The sequence below is a fragment of the Buteo buteo genome, chromosome 16, assembly GCF_964188355.1.
Source record: "Buteo buteo chromosome 16, bButBut1.hap1.1, whole genome shotgun sequence".
NCBI lineage: Eukaryota > Metazoa > Chordata > Aves > Accipitriformes > Accipitridae > Buteo > Buteo buteo.
In genome coordinates, this window is record NC_134186.1 from 2,307,937 (window position 1) to 2,326,856 (window position 18,920).

Here is an 18,920-nt window from a genome sequence, read left to right on the forward strand (position 1 = left end):
ATGAGTTTGTATTTAAAGGGCTGTCATTAGCTGGTCATTTCATCCAGCGGATGTCTTGGTTTGGCTGCATAGGAGCGTAGTAATGACCTAAATTCTGGGAAACTAGAGTGTGGAATCAGGATATTTTTCAGTGCTGATTTATTAGGAGTGATTTACTCGTTAATCAGACCCAGGAGGTTCTCCTTCATCAGGGTAATGTGCGAGTGGAGAACAGACCACATGTAACAGCAGCTATTACCGCTCAAGTGTCAGCTGTGGCCTGCAGACCCTTGGGTATACATTGCCCGTGCATGGACAGGTTATAGCGAATACATCAGCACCTTAGGCTGTGGTATGTGTATTATATGTATCTTTATTTTTGTGCATCTTTGTCTTTCAAAGATCAGCAAAATCCAGTTTTTGTGTGTATAAAATAGTCCGCATGTGCGTGGAAAGGATTTGTAGTGAGCTAGATGTCGACGTGCCCTGGGTGTTATGTAGGCTAACGCTTCCATTTGGGTTTTCCGGTGCAAATTACGAAGGAGGAGATGGCAATCAATTGTCAAGAGATACTTATGGGCCATATCCACTGTTTATTGACCCTTTGTCACATTGCTTTCGTGTTGAATATTCAGAGTCTAATCTTCAGCTCTGTTTATTTGCTTTTCTGTCAGCCTCGTGCACAAACTTTTTCTGCTTTTCCTTCAGCAGTGTGATAGGGCAAGCTTCTTCTTTTGTAAGCTTCCTGGGCAGACTGTGTCATTTTTCAAAAACTAACTGTCTTTGTGAATTTCTACTGTTAGTTTCTTTCTCAGCTTTTAAACTGGAGTAGTAATAAACTGTTGATTAGCAAACAGAGTCTGCAAGTCCTGATCCTCAGCTTTCATATATCAGAGGTGATTGAAACTGGTAAAATCCATTGATTTCAAGGCTTACCAACTTGGAGCAGAGATTCAGTAGCACAAGAAACTGTAGTTTGTGCTCCATGGACTGCAACATTACATACTGTAAAGAGATGTAGCACAACTGAAAATAAGGATGGATTGGTCAAATCAGCAGCTTGTATTAAGTGTGTAAAGAGACTGCCGTGTTCTTTTTCTTTGAAGTGATAAAGAGTTAATTAGTAATACCAGTTTATACAGGGTTTCTGGATTCTGGATATTTCATCCTGGAAGCACAATTTACAGGTAGGGAGAAATTCTCCAACTCTTTGAAGCAGGGAGCGTCGAGAGGAATGCACTAATTGTTTTGGCAAAGCCACCGCTGTGCCTGCTCGTTGCTCGTGCAGTGCTTTGCCCGCTCGTATTAATTTGAGCTGCTGTTCAGAGCTGCAGCCTGATGCCGTTCCTCTGCGGGAATGGCAGAGGAGGCTCCGCGTAGTCCAGGAGCCCAGGCGAGGCGCAGGCTTCCTTCTGGCACTCCTCAGGAGGATGGGAAACAGTGGAAACAAATCAACTGCCCTTAGTGTTTTCTGCTGTTTAAAGAGTTCGTTAAGGCTCCAGAAACCAAAGTGGTGCAGGCAGAACCATATCTGATTAGTGAAAATTACAAAAAGGCAAGTAGATTCACTGGCATGGACAGTTTCTTTTGTCCAGCAAACGGCTTGCGAGGCTGGCTGCGTAGGCTGATTCAGCAGCTCACGTGCATAATCCAGTCTAGCACTGGGAGCTGCTGGTTGCATGAGTTTTAATGCCAACTGGGTCACTGGTATTCCTACCTAACAAGTCACGTAGCGCTGCCTCTGAAAAGTACGCCTAAAACTCTCGCTTACTTAAAGCACAGCCCATGTTAGAGACATGTTGCTAAATTGGAGAATTCACCTCCCTGACTCACATTGCAAAGGGGATGATCTCATCAGTGCACATTCCCCAGCATGGGCGAGGGAAGGATTGAAAATGAATTAATTAAAATGCCTGTAAAATACTTTGAAGATAAAAAGCATTAGGGGCCTGAGCTGAAGCTTGCTGAAGTCAGTGGTAATCTTTTTATTGACTTGAGTGGTCTTTGGATCAGGTCCTGTTATATGAAGCTTTTAATGTGAGCGATGGGAGAACCGCTGAGCTGAATTTAGAACTCATTTGCAAGTCATCTGTTCTATATTTGGAAAAGAACTGTGAGCCAGATTCACTGAGCTACATAATCCCCTCGAAGTTTGCTCAGAAACCTACATAAACAGTGTTAAGGGCAGAGTGCTCTTCAGTTGACAACTTGGAATTATTTCCTATACTGAGGGTGACATCAAACCTATTTGGGGGATATTCAGGGTATGTAGGTTTTTTGCTGGTCGCCAGTGCCATGGGAATTAATTTCAACCACAGTGGAAAAATAAATCATTTGGGAACTGAGAAATGCATATGATAATTGGCGAATTTGCATCAAAACTATTTCTGAACCTTCTCGAAATAATGGATGTTACTGGTTGATATGTCTCGGGAGCTTATTCTCACCTGGAGTCCAGCTAGCTAAATAAAGCTCTGTCCAAGCTTCTTGTGTCATCGGTGGAGAGAGATGGGCCCCTCCAGGGGATGATTCATCCCAAATGAAGATAGATGCTTGAGACTGGGGAGAATGGGCAGGGGGGGAAATGAGTAATGTGTGCTTGTAAAGCACTTGAACGTAACTGCAAGAGGTGCTGTTCTCCATGGAGAGAATTATTGTGTTTTTTTCCTATGAATGTGACTGCACTTCAAATCGCTTTGCAGTACGAAGCCTTAAAATCAGGTGTCATATTCCAGCCTATTTTCTTGACTTTGCTAATTGCTTCCTGTCACTTCAGCTTAAAATTGAGGTTTTGTGTCATCCGTGTATTTGTGTGTGCTGGTAGGCCTCTTGTTGTTTAATGAATCATTAAATAATTTCCAGCTTTCAGACCAAAAAGAAAATAGGAAAATGGATAAATAAATATTGTATTCAGCATCCTCTTCCTGTGCCACAAGGTTATAGTCTTCAGTGTACTAGAATGTAATTAGTTATTTAATTAGGGTCAGGCTCCTTAGAATGCAGTTTACCTGAATGACTGATTTAACTAATGATGTGTGCCGTTTTACAGCAGTGTGTTCTTTGTATTAATTACATTATTCCATCATTACATGGTTTAATAATAATCTGCACAGGTTAATATTTTGGTTCTACTACTAAAATTAATGGTTCCAGACTTCTATCAAGTATCACACAGCTCCTGTTTCACGATCCTGGGGCTTGTGGGTAATAACCTTTTTTCAGAATGTTGTGGCTAAAATATCTAATTTGCTTTTCTATGCATTGGAAAAGTATGTAGAAGAGAGTAGCACATGACAGTTCAGCCTAAGCTATATATACACCCATTATTTTTTAAAGAACACTCAAGCCATTCAACATATCACTAACCAGTGTTTTCTTAAGGGGTTGAAGGTGAGTGGTGTTTGACAGAAGAATGATGTCAGGTTCCTAGAGAGTCCATGCAAGCCTTGAAGAGGCTGTAGAGGCACGCTTGCATTAAACATAACACAGTTAGTTATTGCTTTTGGGTTTAACTTCGTGGCTTTTATCCCGCTGTGATTGCACACATGCTCAAGTGTGTGCAGGAGATGCTGCTTTTATAATAGGCAAGAAATTACCAGACAAAAGATTTTAGTTTTCCTGTGCCTCGCTTCTTTGCCCCAAGTCAAGAGGTGTAGAGTGGCATCATGTGTCTGTGGTCCTTGGCACGCATGTAGGTCCTTCTCGTTAATTACTTTTGATAACTTCTGTGTTGTGTGAAATAGCAAAAATTAGTGTGAAACTAAATTTGGTGATTTAGTCTGTTTAAAAATTAGGAAATTGAATGTATCTACAGGGTACAAAGGTCTGGATACATTCAAGTGTTTATGTGCTTTCCTGGATCCGGTCAGTTAAAAAGCTCCAAGAAACAAAGTTCCAATTGATTCTTTTTTTTTTTCTGGTGTTGTGGACAAGTAAAGTACTTCTGTAAATTAAGCTCTCTTCCTTTTTTGTGTGTTCACCGTGTCCGAGGCTGGATTAAGGACTTTTGTCCCCTAAGTCACATTGTAATTTTGAGTTATTTTCAAATAAGAGACTTCAAAAGCAGCTGAGAGACTTGGAACACAAACTTCTCGACTTCTATGGGACTTCTGCTCCTAAATGATACGTGGAGGCTGCGTAAATCAAGTGGGGCTGGAAGGTTCTGGTAGAGCAGGAGAGAAAACACAGGAAACAAACAGCTGTGGACAGACATAATGATGATTGTGTTTGCAGACAGCTTGAGACAATTTCCTTGAGCTACCCCAGTGGTAATTCACATAAAGCCTTTCTTGGTCTGACAGAAGCTTCTGAAAACCAGGGGAACTTTCTGAGCAACATAGAGCAAAAGAAGGACTCTCTGCTTGCACCATGTGTAACAAACACGCTGCCTATATGCACATTCAAATCCATCACCATAATCTCAGGTTTATGGAAGAAAGGGTAGCAGTACCTGGTGGGGAAAAAAGCATGCTGAAATCCCAACACAGATATCTTTATCAATAAAGTCATCTAGAAAATCAATAGATAAAGCAGAAAAATCTGAGAGGTAATTTCAGTAAGAACTCAATCTGTCTGGAAAGAAGCGCTACAGTGCTATAAAAAGTGAGGACGGTCACCTTCGGTGATGTCCTGAAGATATTAATGCTCTTATAACTTGCTCCTCAATAGACAAACAGATAAATAAACAAGACAAGAGGATCTGCTAGCTACCTTGGCAGTTGATTCATATTAACATGCTGCATCTTTGCCAGGTTATCAAACTCACCTTTGAAGAATTTGAACTAGAAAGAGGATATGACACTCTGACAGTGGGTGATGGAGGACAAGTCGGAGACCAGAAAACTGTGCTTTACGTGTAAGTAGCATGTCCTTTGTCCCTGTGAGAAATCCAGACCTAAGTTTTGCCTGACGAGATGTAGCTGATGTGTTTGGATGAAGGAGTCCCAATCTGCTTGCTGTACCTTACTGGATGGTTTATCTGCTCTTTGTCATTTTTGGTGGAGCTGACTCTTCTTGGTGTGGTCTTCCTTCAATCACATTCTCTTAGGCTTCAGCTGACAGAAGGGCTGTTACCTCTTTGCTTCGCTTCTCTTGAACTGCCTTTGTTGGGGCCCCTCGGAGAGAGGCTGAGACTGTTCAGGGAGCTGAGCAAACAGGATTAAAGTTTGGATACGAGAGTGAGCACAAATCGGGTAGAAACTGAGAACTGTTTGGATCTCTTTCTTCTGTGCTGTCCTTCTTGTTCAGTCATTTTTAGCAATGCAAAGTGGCTGTAGATCCATTATCTTTGAATGACATCCTGAGCATTTTACACCCAGTGTGCATTTGTGTAAGTGACAAGACATGCTGCTTCACAGCTGAGAATTGGTCCCCCTCGATTGACACCCTTCAGTTTGCAGATAAGATGTTCTATGGAGTAGAGGAAACATTGTGGATAGTCCTACTTTCCTTCCAGGTCTTCCTGTATCAGTGTTCCCCATCTAAATACGTTTTTTGGGGTGGTTTGGTTGTTTGGGGTTGTTTTTTGTTTGGTTTGGTTTTGTTCTCCCCCCTCCCCCCCCCTTGCCCCCCAATTTTAATTATGAAGAAAGGACATCAGACCAGTACAGGGCCAATCCAGCCATGCTGAAGCAGAGCAAATCGTGAGTCCTGTATAGAACTATTCTAATGCAAGAGCGTGCTGCTTGCCTGAACTTCCTGACTTCGGGTCAGCTTTGAGCACCTACATGTATTTTGCTCCATATTCTAGAGCTCCGTCATGCCCCCTGACTGCGTTCAGGTCCTGACCGCTTCTGAAAGGGCGGCTTCTTGCCATGTTGGAGTATCGTTTGCCTCTTGCGAGTGAAGATGTAAGGCGGGTGGTGTTTGTCAAAGTCTCAAATGTCTTGAGGGCACTTGCAAGGCCAGGTAGTGGAGCAGAAGCAGGGAAAAGTCACCTTTCAGAAGGAATATTTGAAGTGGTGAACGGGGTGGTGGAACCAGGGCCACCAGCATCCAGGTTTAGTGTCTTGAAAGACTCCCTTCTTTTCTATCTAATCAAAAATGTATAAGAGCAAACAACTCTCCAAAAGCTACTCTAGCAAAGCTGTTGTACTCTTTCCAACTGGTAGAGAGTATTTCATATTGCATTTTTTAATTCTTCCTCTTCGCTTGTTTTTCCACATGAATCAGCCTCCCACTCCATTCTCACTTAGGTTAATGTTTCCGAAACCTCTCTTTCTGTGAGATTCCCTATAAATTTCTTTTCAGAACATGAACACCAGTGATACTTAGGTCAGGAACTCTAACCTGCAATGTATATAAATGTAAAGTCTGATGATTGCAAAATTGTTTGTAATTAAAGTGTCACAGAACATTTCACAGCTGATTGGTCAAAATGTGCAAATTACTGCCAGGGGAGTAGTTTGCAATAACTTGCTGAAATGATTTCTCTTTCCTATCCCTTTTTGTTTGCCTAAAGCCCATGAAGATTTTCCTAGATTTGATTTTAATCATTCCACGTTTTCTCACTCTGTATTAGCTACTCAACACCTTGCTAATGCAAATTTGGAATATCTGAGACTGTCTGCACACAGTGTAGCATCTGGTATCTTCTCCCAGTGCAAGAGAACTTTCCATTAAATTGCTGATGTTAATCCTAACAGGGAGATTTTTTTTATTATTATTTTTTAAAAATTTTTAATCTGGGAGGATAAGTTGAAAACTAATGAAATGTGAGAGAGGTGTGAAGACCACAGAAATACTCCATTTGTAATGAATGTGGTTGAAAGTCCATGGACAATTTTTCTCAGTGTTTTCTGCCCTCTTACCTACCATCAGATGAATTCATGTATGGGGTATATCCATTGGATACAAGCTGTAGGTTTTTGGGGGGAATCAACATGCAGAAACCTAACCCTGTCAAAGATAGGAGTTCCAGTTTTCTTACTACTCTTCATTTATTCTCGGCTATTCAAGAGGAACTCAGTCTTGCAGCCTTTCAAATTGAGAAATACATTTGAATCAACTTGCATAGCAGCAGATGTTATCCCAAACTGAGGTATGAAGGACCGCTTGTTTCCAGTCTCATCTCATCCCTGTAAAGTGCATCTTGGAGAACATAACAGATTGTTAGGCTGAGCTTTCTGACTTGCAGAAAGGATTTTATTCCCTAAAGTAACAAGCACCCAAATCAATTCAGCTTGTGAAGGTGGAATGGGAAAGCATGCAAAAACTTTTGAAGCGCCTTTTTCTAAAGGTTTTTCTCTTGGTGTGTTCCTCGTTCCTGCCTGTCTGCTGCTTAAATAACTTGAGAAGAATCAACAATAGCACTTCTTCTGCACTCTCCGTCAAACTCTCTGGATGCAAACCAGTCATTAAAACAAGATTGCTTCTTAATTTACCAGCACCCTGGGATCAATAAAATTTCTGATGCAGGTCAAAGCAATAACAGAGCAAAGGTGGGGGCGGAACTGGGAGAGCTTTGATGGGCTTGGGGGATATGAATGTCATTTCAGAGAAAAACACGCTCCAGATTCCACGGCCGAAGCTTGAGCAGTGACTGGTTTCGGGTGTTACGGTAGCCCCTGGTGCGTGTGTGACTGGTGAACGTCTCTGGGATGGGGAGGAGAGTTACGTGTCTGGCAAGGTTGGTCCCATTTACAACGTTAGGTACCTGTAAGGCTATTGGAAAGAATCTGGCGCTTGGCAGGTAGCCTGTGTTAAGAATGTCAAGCAAGTAGCAGAAGTAGCACAACCCTTCAAGCAGTCATTTGGCTTCACTCTAAACAAACAGTAATTGGCAGATCAGCCATACTGTCTCCGATTACCCAGGAAACTGGGAATTGCAACAATTATGCCTGGAGGTTGCAAGTTACATTTATTCACAGGATGCTATCATCACACAGCTGCTGGGTTTATTCCCTTGCAGTGTTGGTTTGCAGTAATTCTGCCTTGAGAGCTTGGGGATCAATTTTATCAAGAAGTTTTTCAGGTGCTGCTATTGTACTTGAGAACGGTGCCAGGCAGAAGCCATATCTATACATATGTATGTATTTAGATTTAAGCAAACACTACAGAAAAAAGAATACCTATCCACCTGCAGTAGCTGCACTTAAGGTAATTTATAAATTTATCACAGACGATACCTTAGCAGAAATAGTATAACAACAACATTAAACACTGCCACTAAGACAGGCAACATAACACTCATACTCCTGTAGTAATGATCCCTTCCCACGCACTGTTACTCTGTTTTCAGAAGCAGAGGGAAGGGAAGGAGCTGTGCTCAAAGCAGGCAGTTCTGCATGTGTAAGTGCCTACACTGGTGCTTGTGTGGGTGGGGGATAAAACTCTAAAGCTGTGTTGAACCACAACGAGGTGATTAATCCCAAAGGCTGAATGAGCTGCCCATGGCTCATTAATACAGATATATTGGTGACATTTTTCTAAATCTCTTCAGCTCTTCTAGGAGTATCCTTGAAGGGTAGGCAATGTCCTGATCATCCCGCGCTGCCTGGATTAGTAGCACTTTTCAAGGGCTTACAGGGCATTCAGCAGACTGGGGCTCGTGCCTTGTCTTCCAGGGGTTTTTTGAGATCTTTGTGGCAACTTCTCTGTCAGGATAGAAATGCAGCAGAGAATGTGTTGCAAGTAACTTTTTGTAATAGTAGAAAATACTCTAAATGCAGTTAAGAGGATTCAGTCACCGGTATGGGCTCTGGGAATTTTATTTGTTTGCTTATGTTTTGCTTCGGTGAGAAAGGAAACTGTTGCTATTGATGCTAGATAATATATTGTAATAATGGTACTGAATTGTTATTATTATAGTGATGATAATAACTTGCAGGCTCTCAACTACAGTAGAAGACTCACTGTTTAGGCAGTATGCAGAAACATACTGAGAGGCTCGTCAGTCTTGAAGATCTATCAGTCTTTTGGACAGTGTTCTCTTTTGGGGTTATTCTTAGTTGTGTTGGCATTGCTTTTGTTATTTTCTGCTCCTACAAAGGTATACATGGCCTTTATTTTGGTGGGAAAATAAGTTTGGGGAGACATACAGGCTGTTTACTTGTTCTTATTTATTTTTACAGCTTGACAGGCACCACAGTCCCTGATCTTATCGTTAGCACACACCACCAGATGTGGCTCCTCTTCCAGACGGATAGTGTCAGCAACTTGCTGGGATTCAAAGCAACATATGAAGGTAATCCAAGTGTGTCTCTCTGAATTTACCTGTTTTAAAAGGATCAGGGATGAGATGGGTACAGTTGTTTGGGAGAATAGGGAGAGAGAAGCTTCTCTAAATATATTGAAGCTCTGCAGATTTTTTTTCTTAAAACTGAAGCTTTGCTCCAATAAGAACAGCTTTCATGATTTCTTTTCCATGAAAGCAGGCTGGGTGGGTAATGTTTCATTGCCATTTCATTTGCTTTGATGGAAAAGAGTTGGTGAATTTGAGCTGATGGCAACAGACTGTGTCTGCAGAAGAAAATGAGATCAAGTAATCAATGGTTCTAGTAGATTAGTGGTATCAACTACTTTAAACTTTGATTAATCTGGAGTATTACAAATGCAATAAAACTTAATGCTGGGATTTTTCAAAAGAAACTCATGAAATGCATTAGGATGTGAATGGTGAAGTCTGTCATAAGCTTCTGTGTTTACTGTTGCTGTAGGTATTTGCAAAGTTAGAGAAAGTGTGATGGAAAAGTATTCCTTTTAACTCGTGTAAGTAACTGCTGATTCTAGCGGAAGCTTTTCTTAGATTCCTGAGTGTCTGAGATGTTTTTAGATTTTTCCAGAAATCTTCATCTCATGTCTCTACATTTGGTGTGGGCACGTAGGGTCCTTAGCTTCCTCTGCAAGCGCTGCTCTGAAGACCGTCCTCCGTCCGATAGCCTCATGCCTGCGGAGGGGGAGCTTGTTTCCGTGATGCAGCTGCCAGCGCAGACACACAGGAATACTTCCACTTAGATGTCAGCTTCTTTTTGGTATTGTTATCATCTTGAATCTCTTTTCAAAGCACTTGAATGCCTTTCGGTTTTCTCTGTGACCTGCTGATGCCAGCGATGGCTTACTCTTTCGGCTCTGATGCCTAAAAGTAGGCACACAAATCTTCATCTAGACGTGGGGGCTGCTCCTGATATGTCCGAGTACCGGCAGCTTCCACTGACATCAGCAGTAACATTTAAATCCGTGTCTTTCAAGGGCCCTAAATGCACATTAGCGTTCATTCATTTTTAAAAGTGTTTCTCTGGGACTTACCATGTTTCAGGGAAGTGTCATATTGTGTTCAGGCCAGGACCTGCCCATAGTAGTGCTGCTGATTGATGCTAAAGTAACAGCAGTTAGGAGCCTGAAGGGACCTGACCTGCCAGAAAACCCAGCTGGACTAAATGCCAGTATGTCCAGGCAGGCTGAACAGTACATTGAAGGGGGCACTGGGTCGTGATGCTGGAGTCTTTACAGGATTGCAGGACCAGGTCAGCAGAAAAGTCATAGAGAATCATAGATAAGAGGCAATGGAATTGAAAGAAGGAAAAGGCAAATCCAGCCTGATTGTCTAGGAAGCATCTTAACAGTACTATTTCAGTCTTACTTGCTGTGACTGTACCAGCCTGAGAGCTTGCTCTCCGCGGTAGCTGTGATGTCTGTCTCCTGCCACGCTTGTCTGCGGTTGATTCTTGGCAGCCTGGCAGAGCATGCTGCTGCAGCCCTACCTGCCAGCTGCGGATGGGCGAAAGCACTCTCCAGCTCTGCTTTGGGATCCTGCCTGGTTTGTTAATCTCATCCAAAGGGCGATCTGGACATATTCTTTCAGTCTCTTGATAGATCTTATGTTTACCCCATAGCATAGCACATAAAGTTGCAAAGTACATGATCTAGGGACTTCCTTACACTGTTGTTCATCTTCTGCGAACTTTGGATCTATAAGGAGCTTGACTTCTTCCTCCTCTGACTTGCTTCGATGTTATTGGTAGGTTGATCTATAGCAAGGCTGAGCTGCTCTTGCTCCCTGTGACCTCACCAGTCGGTTTGGGGATCACCGTTATCATTCATGCTTTGGAGTCCTGTTGTATGGAGCTTCTAATGTCAAATGTGCTTCTCCCTTCCCTACTCATCAGCTTTCCCTGCACAGCTGCTGCCTATTTTGCTGTACTTTATGTCCATAACCTCCTAGAGAAATAAAAAAAATGGAGTGTTCTGGCTCTCCTGTGTCCCCTGATGGGCCTTGAAGGAGGGACCCTTCCCTGGGGAGTGTGTCTGCTTTGCATGTGTTAGAAGTAGAGGCTACTCTCTGCCTATCGTTCGAATCTTTTCTCTTTTTCTGGGCATCTCTGCAGTCTTTGTACAGCAGCTTACTGACCTTGCAAAATGGATTTGTGCATGAACAAAGAAATATGCTCCATGCCTAAGGTCCACGCTGGCGCTGTCCTGAGGTTAAGCTAATCTCCAATCAGCCAGGTCCATAAAACTCTTAGTTTTTGCAAATACTTTGAGTTACAAAGCAAGAGATGTTTAAGTAAGAGGCAATTAGCACTTGCCAAATACGTTATGAAATTATGTGCAACTTACTAACAAGTTTCAGTATCGGTTTTATGGCCACGCTTCTTCCTAATTGTGAGATGAAAATTACAGCTAATGGAGCTATATAAAGTCAAGACGAAAAATCTGCCTAATAGAAGGGCAGAGTATTGCTTATAGAGTGTGTTTAAATAGCCATCTATCCTAAAACCTGTAAGTTTTAGCGTACATTTTAAGCGTAATGCAGTCATGAAGCCTGTTTGCTACTGCTGAAACAGTCACGCCTAAGAGATTTATTGATGCACAGATTCAAGGACCTGTTGGAAAGAACATGCTGAGGGCGGCAATATGCCATCAAATTTTTAATGTAGGATTCCTAAGAAAGGGGAGCCAACCAGGTGCTTTTGCTTCACTTGTAAGTAAAGAGAAAGCATATTTGCACCGGGAAGAGTATACAAAACACAAGGGATCTGGATTCAGGTTTTTCCAAATCTGCACTGCAAGATTGGATGCATTTGGAACAAATGCTCAGTGGGTGTAAATTAGTGTGACAGCATTGATTTTCAATTAAGCTGTGTCAGCCTTTACCAGCTGAGGATCTGGCTCATTAATGTTCATGAAGATTACTTCTAAGTCTCCAATGTCTCAACTGCAGCCACTTTTATCCTTTCCAACAGACATTCTTTCATAATAGTGAACAATGTTTTTGGACTTCTAGTGCTTGTCAGAAGAAATTTATATTAAGCTCCACTTTGCTGGAAAAGTCTTTTCTTTCTCACAACTATAGCGAGCTGATTGATACTGCAATTCAGTGCTTGACTTGTGAGAGGGCTTTACGGCCTCCTGGGGTCCTGGGTCTTATTTTCCCCCTTCTTTCCTTTAATCTCAGATGACTTGTTCTGAGAATGCCTTCCCCTTAGAGCTGATGCCTTCCACAGCCATCGATACGGTTCTTTGAAAGCTTCCAGGTCAACCCCTTGTAACGGCTGGGAATAAATAATTCCTTCAGGCAACATTTTCAAAAGTTCTTGAGAAATTTAGGGTTCGTTGAAGAGGATTCAGACTCCCATAATCTCACCCACAATCCTTCTGCAGTTATGTTCCACATTGGTGGGCTGAAGATGCTTGGTCTCTACCGCAGGGGAGGTGTGGGGGAAAAACATGTTTCTGTTACTGATGAGCTTGAGGTTATTATAAGCAACAGTATAAAAGTAAATCAATAGTATAAAATTCTACGGTAAGAGACAGAAATATTAAAACATGAAAAAATAGAACAAAGCCAGATTTTAATTTAGTTTTACATTTATACTTATATATTTTTAATATAAAGTAATAATTTAAAATTAAAACTAGATTTATAGACACACACACTAATCTAGTTTGGATTTCTGTTGGAATTGGGTTATATTGGGTAGAGCTGACTAAGGTCGATGTTCTGAACTACCAGCGTGCTGCAGGCAGGGGATGATTAAACAATATTTATTGTTGTTGAAGTGCTGACTAAGTGTTTGGCTCTGGAGTGGTTAGCTTTAGAGCTGAAATTTAGCCCCATGGTGCTAAGAGGCTTAGGAGCTCTGCAGAGCTGGAGCCTGAAGATTTCCTCTCCTGACCTTTCTGGTTATAATCAAATCGGTGCTGCCCAAGGTGTTTGGTCAGATGAGCTTGCTGGGTTTCCACATCTGTTTTTACGAATGTTATGTAAATACAGAACTCTCTATATAGATGCCTGCATGCAAGCGGCATGTAAAGGTGTTCGTACATATATGTCAAAATGAGAACAAACAATAACCTCTTAAGTTCCTTCATCCTAGGAGACTTGGGGAAAAAATACACCTACCTGAAACTAGTTCTGATGCCGCTGTTGTTCAGAATTAGCTTTCAAAGCTGAGATTGTGCTCCCTGGCGTGGAGCACTGTCTTTGGTTTTGTCTGGTGAAATGCTCTCAGGTTTCACTGAGAAGCCCAGGTAACATGCAGGTGGTTTTCATTGATTACATGCATGTATTTATTTAATTTTTTAGGTTCTACATTACCTAACCCCCCCAATATTGTTGAGTGTGGAAGTCTGTCAGAAAACTCAGTGCTTATATCTTTCCTACTCTGCTTTTCCATTTAATGTATTGACTCATGTCATAAAACACTAGCGCTGAAATACTGCTGAACCAACAGACACGAAGGCTTTTAGCTTATGATGGGTTGACCTGAACCGCGCTCAGGGTCATGTTACTTGTATTTAAGTCTTGTATAAACCTTAGCGGCAGTGATTTGATGTTATGCCACAGGGTTCTAATGAGCCTGCTAGATTCAGTTTCTGCATTTGCCCTGCAACAGTGGTTTTGATGGGAGGAATGTGGCAAAGATATGCAGAAAGGGCCTTTTCTGCTTAGTTTATCCCCTCCTCCTCATCATGTTTCCTTTTCAGATCCTTTTTTTCTCATTGTTGGAGTTAACAAGAAGAACAATGCAACAGCAACACCCTGGTTGTTGTTCCCTCAGATACATACCTGAGACTATTAGCTTTCAGTAGTTTAAGCGAAGTTAATATATGTATGAAATAATGCACGTGAGGTTAAGTATTTAATCGAGGGTCTTTTCTGACTGTGGGTAACGTTTGTCTGATTTCCTCAGGTATGGCCCCTAAGTGCTCACAAATCCCACATCTTGTGGGTATTTTTTCCAGAAACTGGAGTTTTGCTAGTGCAGTGCTTTTTTGCAGCTCCAAAATCCTCGTTTTCCTCCACAGACGAGTCAGGCAGGAGCAGAAATTCCCACGGAACCCTGGGAAGAGAGCGGCCTAAATTTTGGGTCCCCACAGAGTTTCTGTGCAGCTGTGTAAAGGAGCAGAGAGGTTCTTGCTCTCATGAGTCACTCTGGAAATGTAGGCTGCCTCCTCTGCGCTGAGCAAAGGGACCCAGTTTCCCCACCCACCACCAGCAGACAAATAGCATAAATAGCTGATGAAAAATTTCTGGTGAAACATTTTCTGTTAGAAAATGCTGTTTTGTCAAAATCTTATGTGTGTGATATAATATTTGATGGAGAAGTTTTGAAAGATTCATGTCAACTTGTTTCATTTAAATAATGTCAAAACACTTGATTTAGATGTTCTTGTTTAGTTTTGACTTTTATTATTCTAATGTGGAAGTGATTTTACTTAAACATTCATCAGGAGAAATGTTTCAGTCTTATTGAAGTAACATGTTTTGATATTTCTGAATCACTCATTTTTGGAATTTCTGCTCTGCTAAATATTTCATGAATTTTACTCTGTATGAAAAGAAATGTAGGAACCAGGAGACTTTCTCAGGACAGAAATTTCATTTTCTGACCCCGCTGCTGTAATAAAATGTGCTAGCTTTGTTTGCATGCTGCTAACTTGGAGATCGTGTGCATAGTGGAAAATGTGAGGTCTAATTCTTCATTTCTCTCCCATTCTTAAACCTGTGATTTCACTCTCTCTGTAAAAATGTTCCAGCTGGGTTCGTGCAGGGTGACAGAAAAGGGCTACCCGAGCTCACAAGTGAGGGGGGAGCCCTGGGAGGGAGGGAGGACATTCACTCAGTCCTCGAGAGCATCTCTGTTACCTTTATTCTTTCTCAGCAGAGGGTCGAAAGGGAGTTCTTTTTCTTTGCTTGGCTGCATTTTTTCTGAGTATCTGGTAGCCTGAGCATGTCCTCATTTTACAAAAGCAATGAATATTCTGAACGCCTGTAGCTCCCTTTGGCTTCTGCGGTAGCTGGAGCTGCTCGCCACGGCTGTCTGCAGCCCCTCTGCCCCTGTGCAGAGGGAAGCTCTTCGGGCTGGCAATGAGATCTTAGCCTTGCTGGACCTGAGCTTAGGAGGACAGGGCTCCCTCCCTCGCTGGAGTCTGGCGTGGGCAGGAATACGGTGCGTGTCTGTGTGTCGAAGAGCTTTGTTGGTTCCCAGTGGAAGAAGAGCCTCTGAACGTGGAGGAGCAGCCTGAGAAGTGCTGGTGGTTCTGCTCCATGTGTCGGTGGGCTGGGAGATGACTTAACACTTTGTTTTAAGAGATGGCTGGAGTGACACGTGTTAGTGTCCATCTCGTCCTGACCAAATGTCAGGAACCGGAGTGGTACTGGGACACGCATCGTTTCCTTCCCCAGGGCACCCAACATCGCAGGCTCTGGTGATGGCAGGAACTGGAGACGCTGGGTGAAAGGCACCCTGCGGGACAGCTTGCCATCAGTTTTACTTGCTAATACTGTATTTCAAGACTTCAAGGTGTGGGAAGGAAAGGAGTAACAAAAATTAACTTTTAAAGGCTGTTGACTCGTAGCAGAAAGCGTTATCAGTTTCCCGTGTCTCTGTCAGGACATAATGATACGTATTTAAAATAAGCATGCTACCCTTTGATCTTGTCACTATTTCTTGAGTTTTAAAGCCGAATTTTGTTTCATGATTTGCACTATTTGTCTCCTGCCTTTTTTTGGAGAGTAATGTACAGTCCAGTGCTATTTTAATATCCAAACTGTTTTGTTTTATTTGTCCTTTTTATATGGAAGTACAATTCTTAAACATTGGGGGTTTCAAAGTCTGCAGGAAGATACGTAAATCCTGCCAAACTCTTTTCACTGACAAGCAAAAAAAGAAACTGATTCCATGAAAACTTTAACATTAATATTAATTTATGTTAAATTATTTTTGGGATGCTTCATTACCTGGCAGTGACTTTTTAGTTCAAGATGCATACGGCAGCAGCAGCTAGGTGCTTGTTGTGACTTCTATTCAAAATACACCTGTATCTAAGTTGCCTGAAATCAGAATAGTAATGAGGTGCTTGTTGTTATTCAAACCAAACTGGAATATTAGATGGAGTAATGCAAATCTCAGATTATGTGATTTTTCCTCTGTAAAGAAAATGTCATAAAAGAAGTTTCCAATTTGGTGTAAGAAATTGAAAATGGGGAGAAAGGACAGCGGGGCTGATCATAGATGATGGGGATAAAAACGAGAGAATGTGGAAGACGAGATGAATGTGAAGCAGATAAATAATGTGGGAGCGCTAAGGAGGCTGTAAAGGAATGGCGTTTTGTAGCTAATAGTGATACAGACCAGGGGGCCCTTTGAAATGAAATTGTACAGAGCAGAAGATAACAGAAAATTGTGTCCATGATTTATTTGAAGTCAAAATACATGTGCAGCAAGAGATTAACTGTATGTTTCTGTGCAACAAGGTGTCAGCTGTCTGCTTCGGGACCACACGCAGAAATTGAAATGGGGGTGGGAAGGGAAGGAGAGACGGCAGACGTGGCAATCCAGCAAATTCATCCCGACTGTATCCTCTTTGCCAAAGGAGTCGAAGGCCTGGTCCCGTTTAGTGAGATGGGGTCTCTCTGCTTCAAAAGAAGTCCTTGAAGCAGATGCAGAGTAGGATCTCCTTGGGTATCGCTGTATTTTCCATTTAGTCATGATTAATTTAAGGATGAGGAAGCAGTTAGGAGGGGTTGTTAGGGAGGGCCTTACAGTGACAGTGGTAAAATTTGTGTGTTAGGACAGAGATCTCGGCTGCGTTCTGCGCCGCTGGCAATGCGGGGATGCGATGTCTTTGCCAGAGCGCTGACAAGCAGCACGCAGCGCAGATGTATGCCAGGTATTGCACCAGCTCGGTGTCAGAGCCTTCCCCCATGCAACTTTTGTTTTCTTTATTTATTTTTTTTTTCCCCTCCAGAGATTGACCAAGGGAGCTGCGGTGATCCTGGGATCCCAGCCTACGGCAGGAGAGAAGGATCCACGTTTCGCCACGGGGACAGTTTGAAGTTTGAGTGCCAGCCTGCCTTTGAGTTGAAGGGACAGAAAACAATTACCTGCCAAAAGAGTAGCCAGTGGTCTGCTCAGAAACCAGTTTGTGTTTGTAAGTCAGTGAGGAGACGGCTCTAAAATGTCTTCGTTGTGTGGTGAGGCGGTCACGTAACCAGTGTGTTTGTGCTCTGTGCTTGGTACCTGGGATAGGACAAGTTCTTGTGGTGGCAGAGATGGCACCAAGCTGCAGCTTCACTTAACCGAAGCTGTGGGGAGAGTTTGGTTTGGCTCTTCTCTCAGCCGAGAAGGGCTGTGCAGCAGGGACCAGCGTCCAGATGGAGATTTGGGGTTGCACTGGGACCGTGTGCTCTCTCTGCTCTACCCCTCTGCCCTCCCGGCATTCTGGTTCAGAATCCCTTCTGGAGAGAAAGTAGGGCTTTGGTGTCTGAGACGGGAGGCATGGGCACGGACACACACATAAAAATAATTTAAAACTTGATTCTATTTTTGGCCATTTAATTTTCCTTCATTATCTGACAATATTCAGGCTCCCTGCTGCTGGACCTCAATTTTTAAATTGTTGCATGAGTTCTCAGCAGAAGTAGGATATTATGCTCTCAGTAGTGACTAAGGATCAAATTTTCAGATGTAAATGGGAGTTATGTGCACAGTCCCCATTGGGTTTTAATGGTCTCACTGACCTTTGAAGACGCATTGGGTAATCTGCTTTATTTTGACCGAAGCTTCACGCCGAAACAGTGTTATATTTGGGCATTACCAAAATGCATAAAAGTATATATGTTTTCCCCAATTGGTGACAAGCAAACTCTTCTTTTTGTCTCATCTCTACTTAGTTGGGTATGTTAAAGTTTGTGCCTTTTGAACAGATACTATGGTGTAGGGGAGTGAGACTGAACCTAACAAAAAAATAGGGAAGGAAAATTCAGTTGAGCAACAGAGGACAAAAGTGTGGGGAAAATGGATAGAGAGAAAACAGAAATGTTCTTTTTTAGAAGTGTGTATTCACTGTGCAGATAAATAGATATGCTGGTGTTAGATACTCCAGTCCAAAATGGTCATTTGTAGTGGGGGGGGAGTTGATCTGTACCAGAGAGGTTACACAGCTGGGGGAGCAACCCTCGTTACGTCGGAGCTGGATCTGGGTTCTTCAGGAGCTGTGGGAGAAGCAGGGGCTTTAGTGTCCTTACACTGGCAAGGTCGGGGAGAATGTGGGAAACCAGTTTCAAGTAAGTGCCTTTCTTTTCAAAAACTAAGCTCTGAGCGTTGGAGAATGTCTATTTGGGGAAAGGAAGCAATTACTTTGTGAGTTTTGCCTTTTCCAGATGCTATGACTCCCTTCCTACTTGGTTTTCTCTTTAAGCAAATCAGCTGAAAATGCTGATGAGGAAAATGGAGTTTTCCTGGTTATCTTTCAAGTGGGGAATGTTAAACTGTTTCTGTGCTTAGTGTCAGAGTTGGGTGTCTTTTTTTTTTTTTCATTTCCAAGAAGTTCAGATGAATTTGAACAGCTGATGGTTTGGTTGAGGTTCTTGCTGATAGTTTGCAGTGAGACTAAACCCATAGTTTGTGCCCAGTATGAGAGGACTGGATCACAGTAGTGTAGAAAGGAGACTTTCCAGTAAAGTAGGATTATTTTTTTGTGGGTAGATACTGGCA

At 42.4% G+C, this 18,920-nt stretch overlaps 1 protein-coding gene across 1 annotated transcript in view; it reads left to right on the forward strand.

Annotated features, from left to right (window-relative positions):
• The window catches only part of CSMD2 (CUB and Sushi multiple domains 2), a 306,984-nt gene that overhangs the window by 159,342 nt on the left and 128,722 nt on the right, over window positions 1-18,920 (forward strand). The window contains exons 11-13 of the mRNA XM_075047281.1: window positions 4,731-4,834; window positions 9,051-9,163; window positions 17,173-17,355. Coding sequence (XP_074903382.1) covers window positions 4,731-4,834; window positions 9,051-9,163; window positions 17,173-17,355 — 400 coding nt within the window. The remainder of the gene's footprint in view (window positions 1-4,730; window positions 4,835-9,050; window positions 9,164-17,172; window positions 17,356-18,920) is intronic.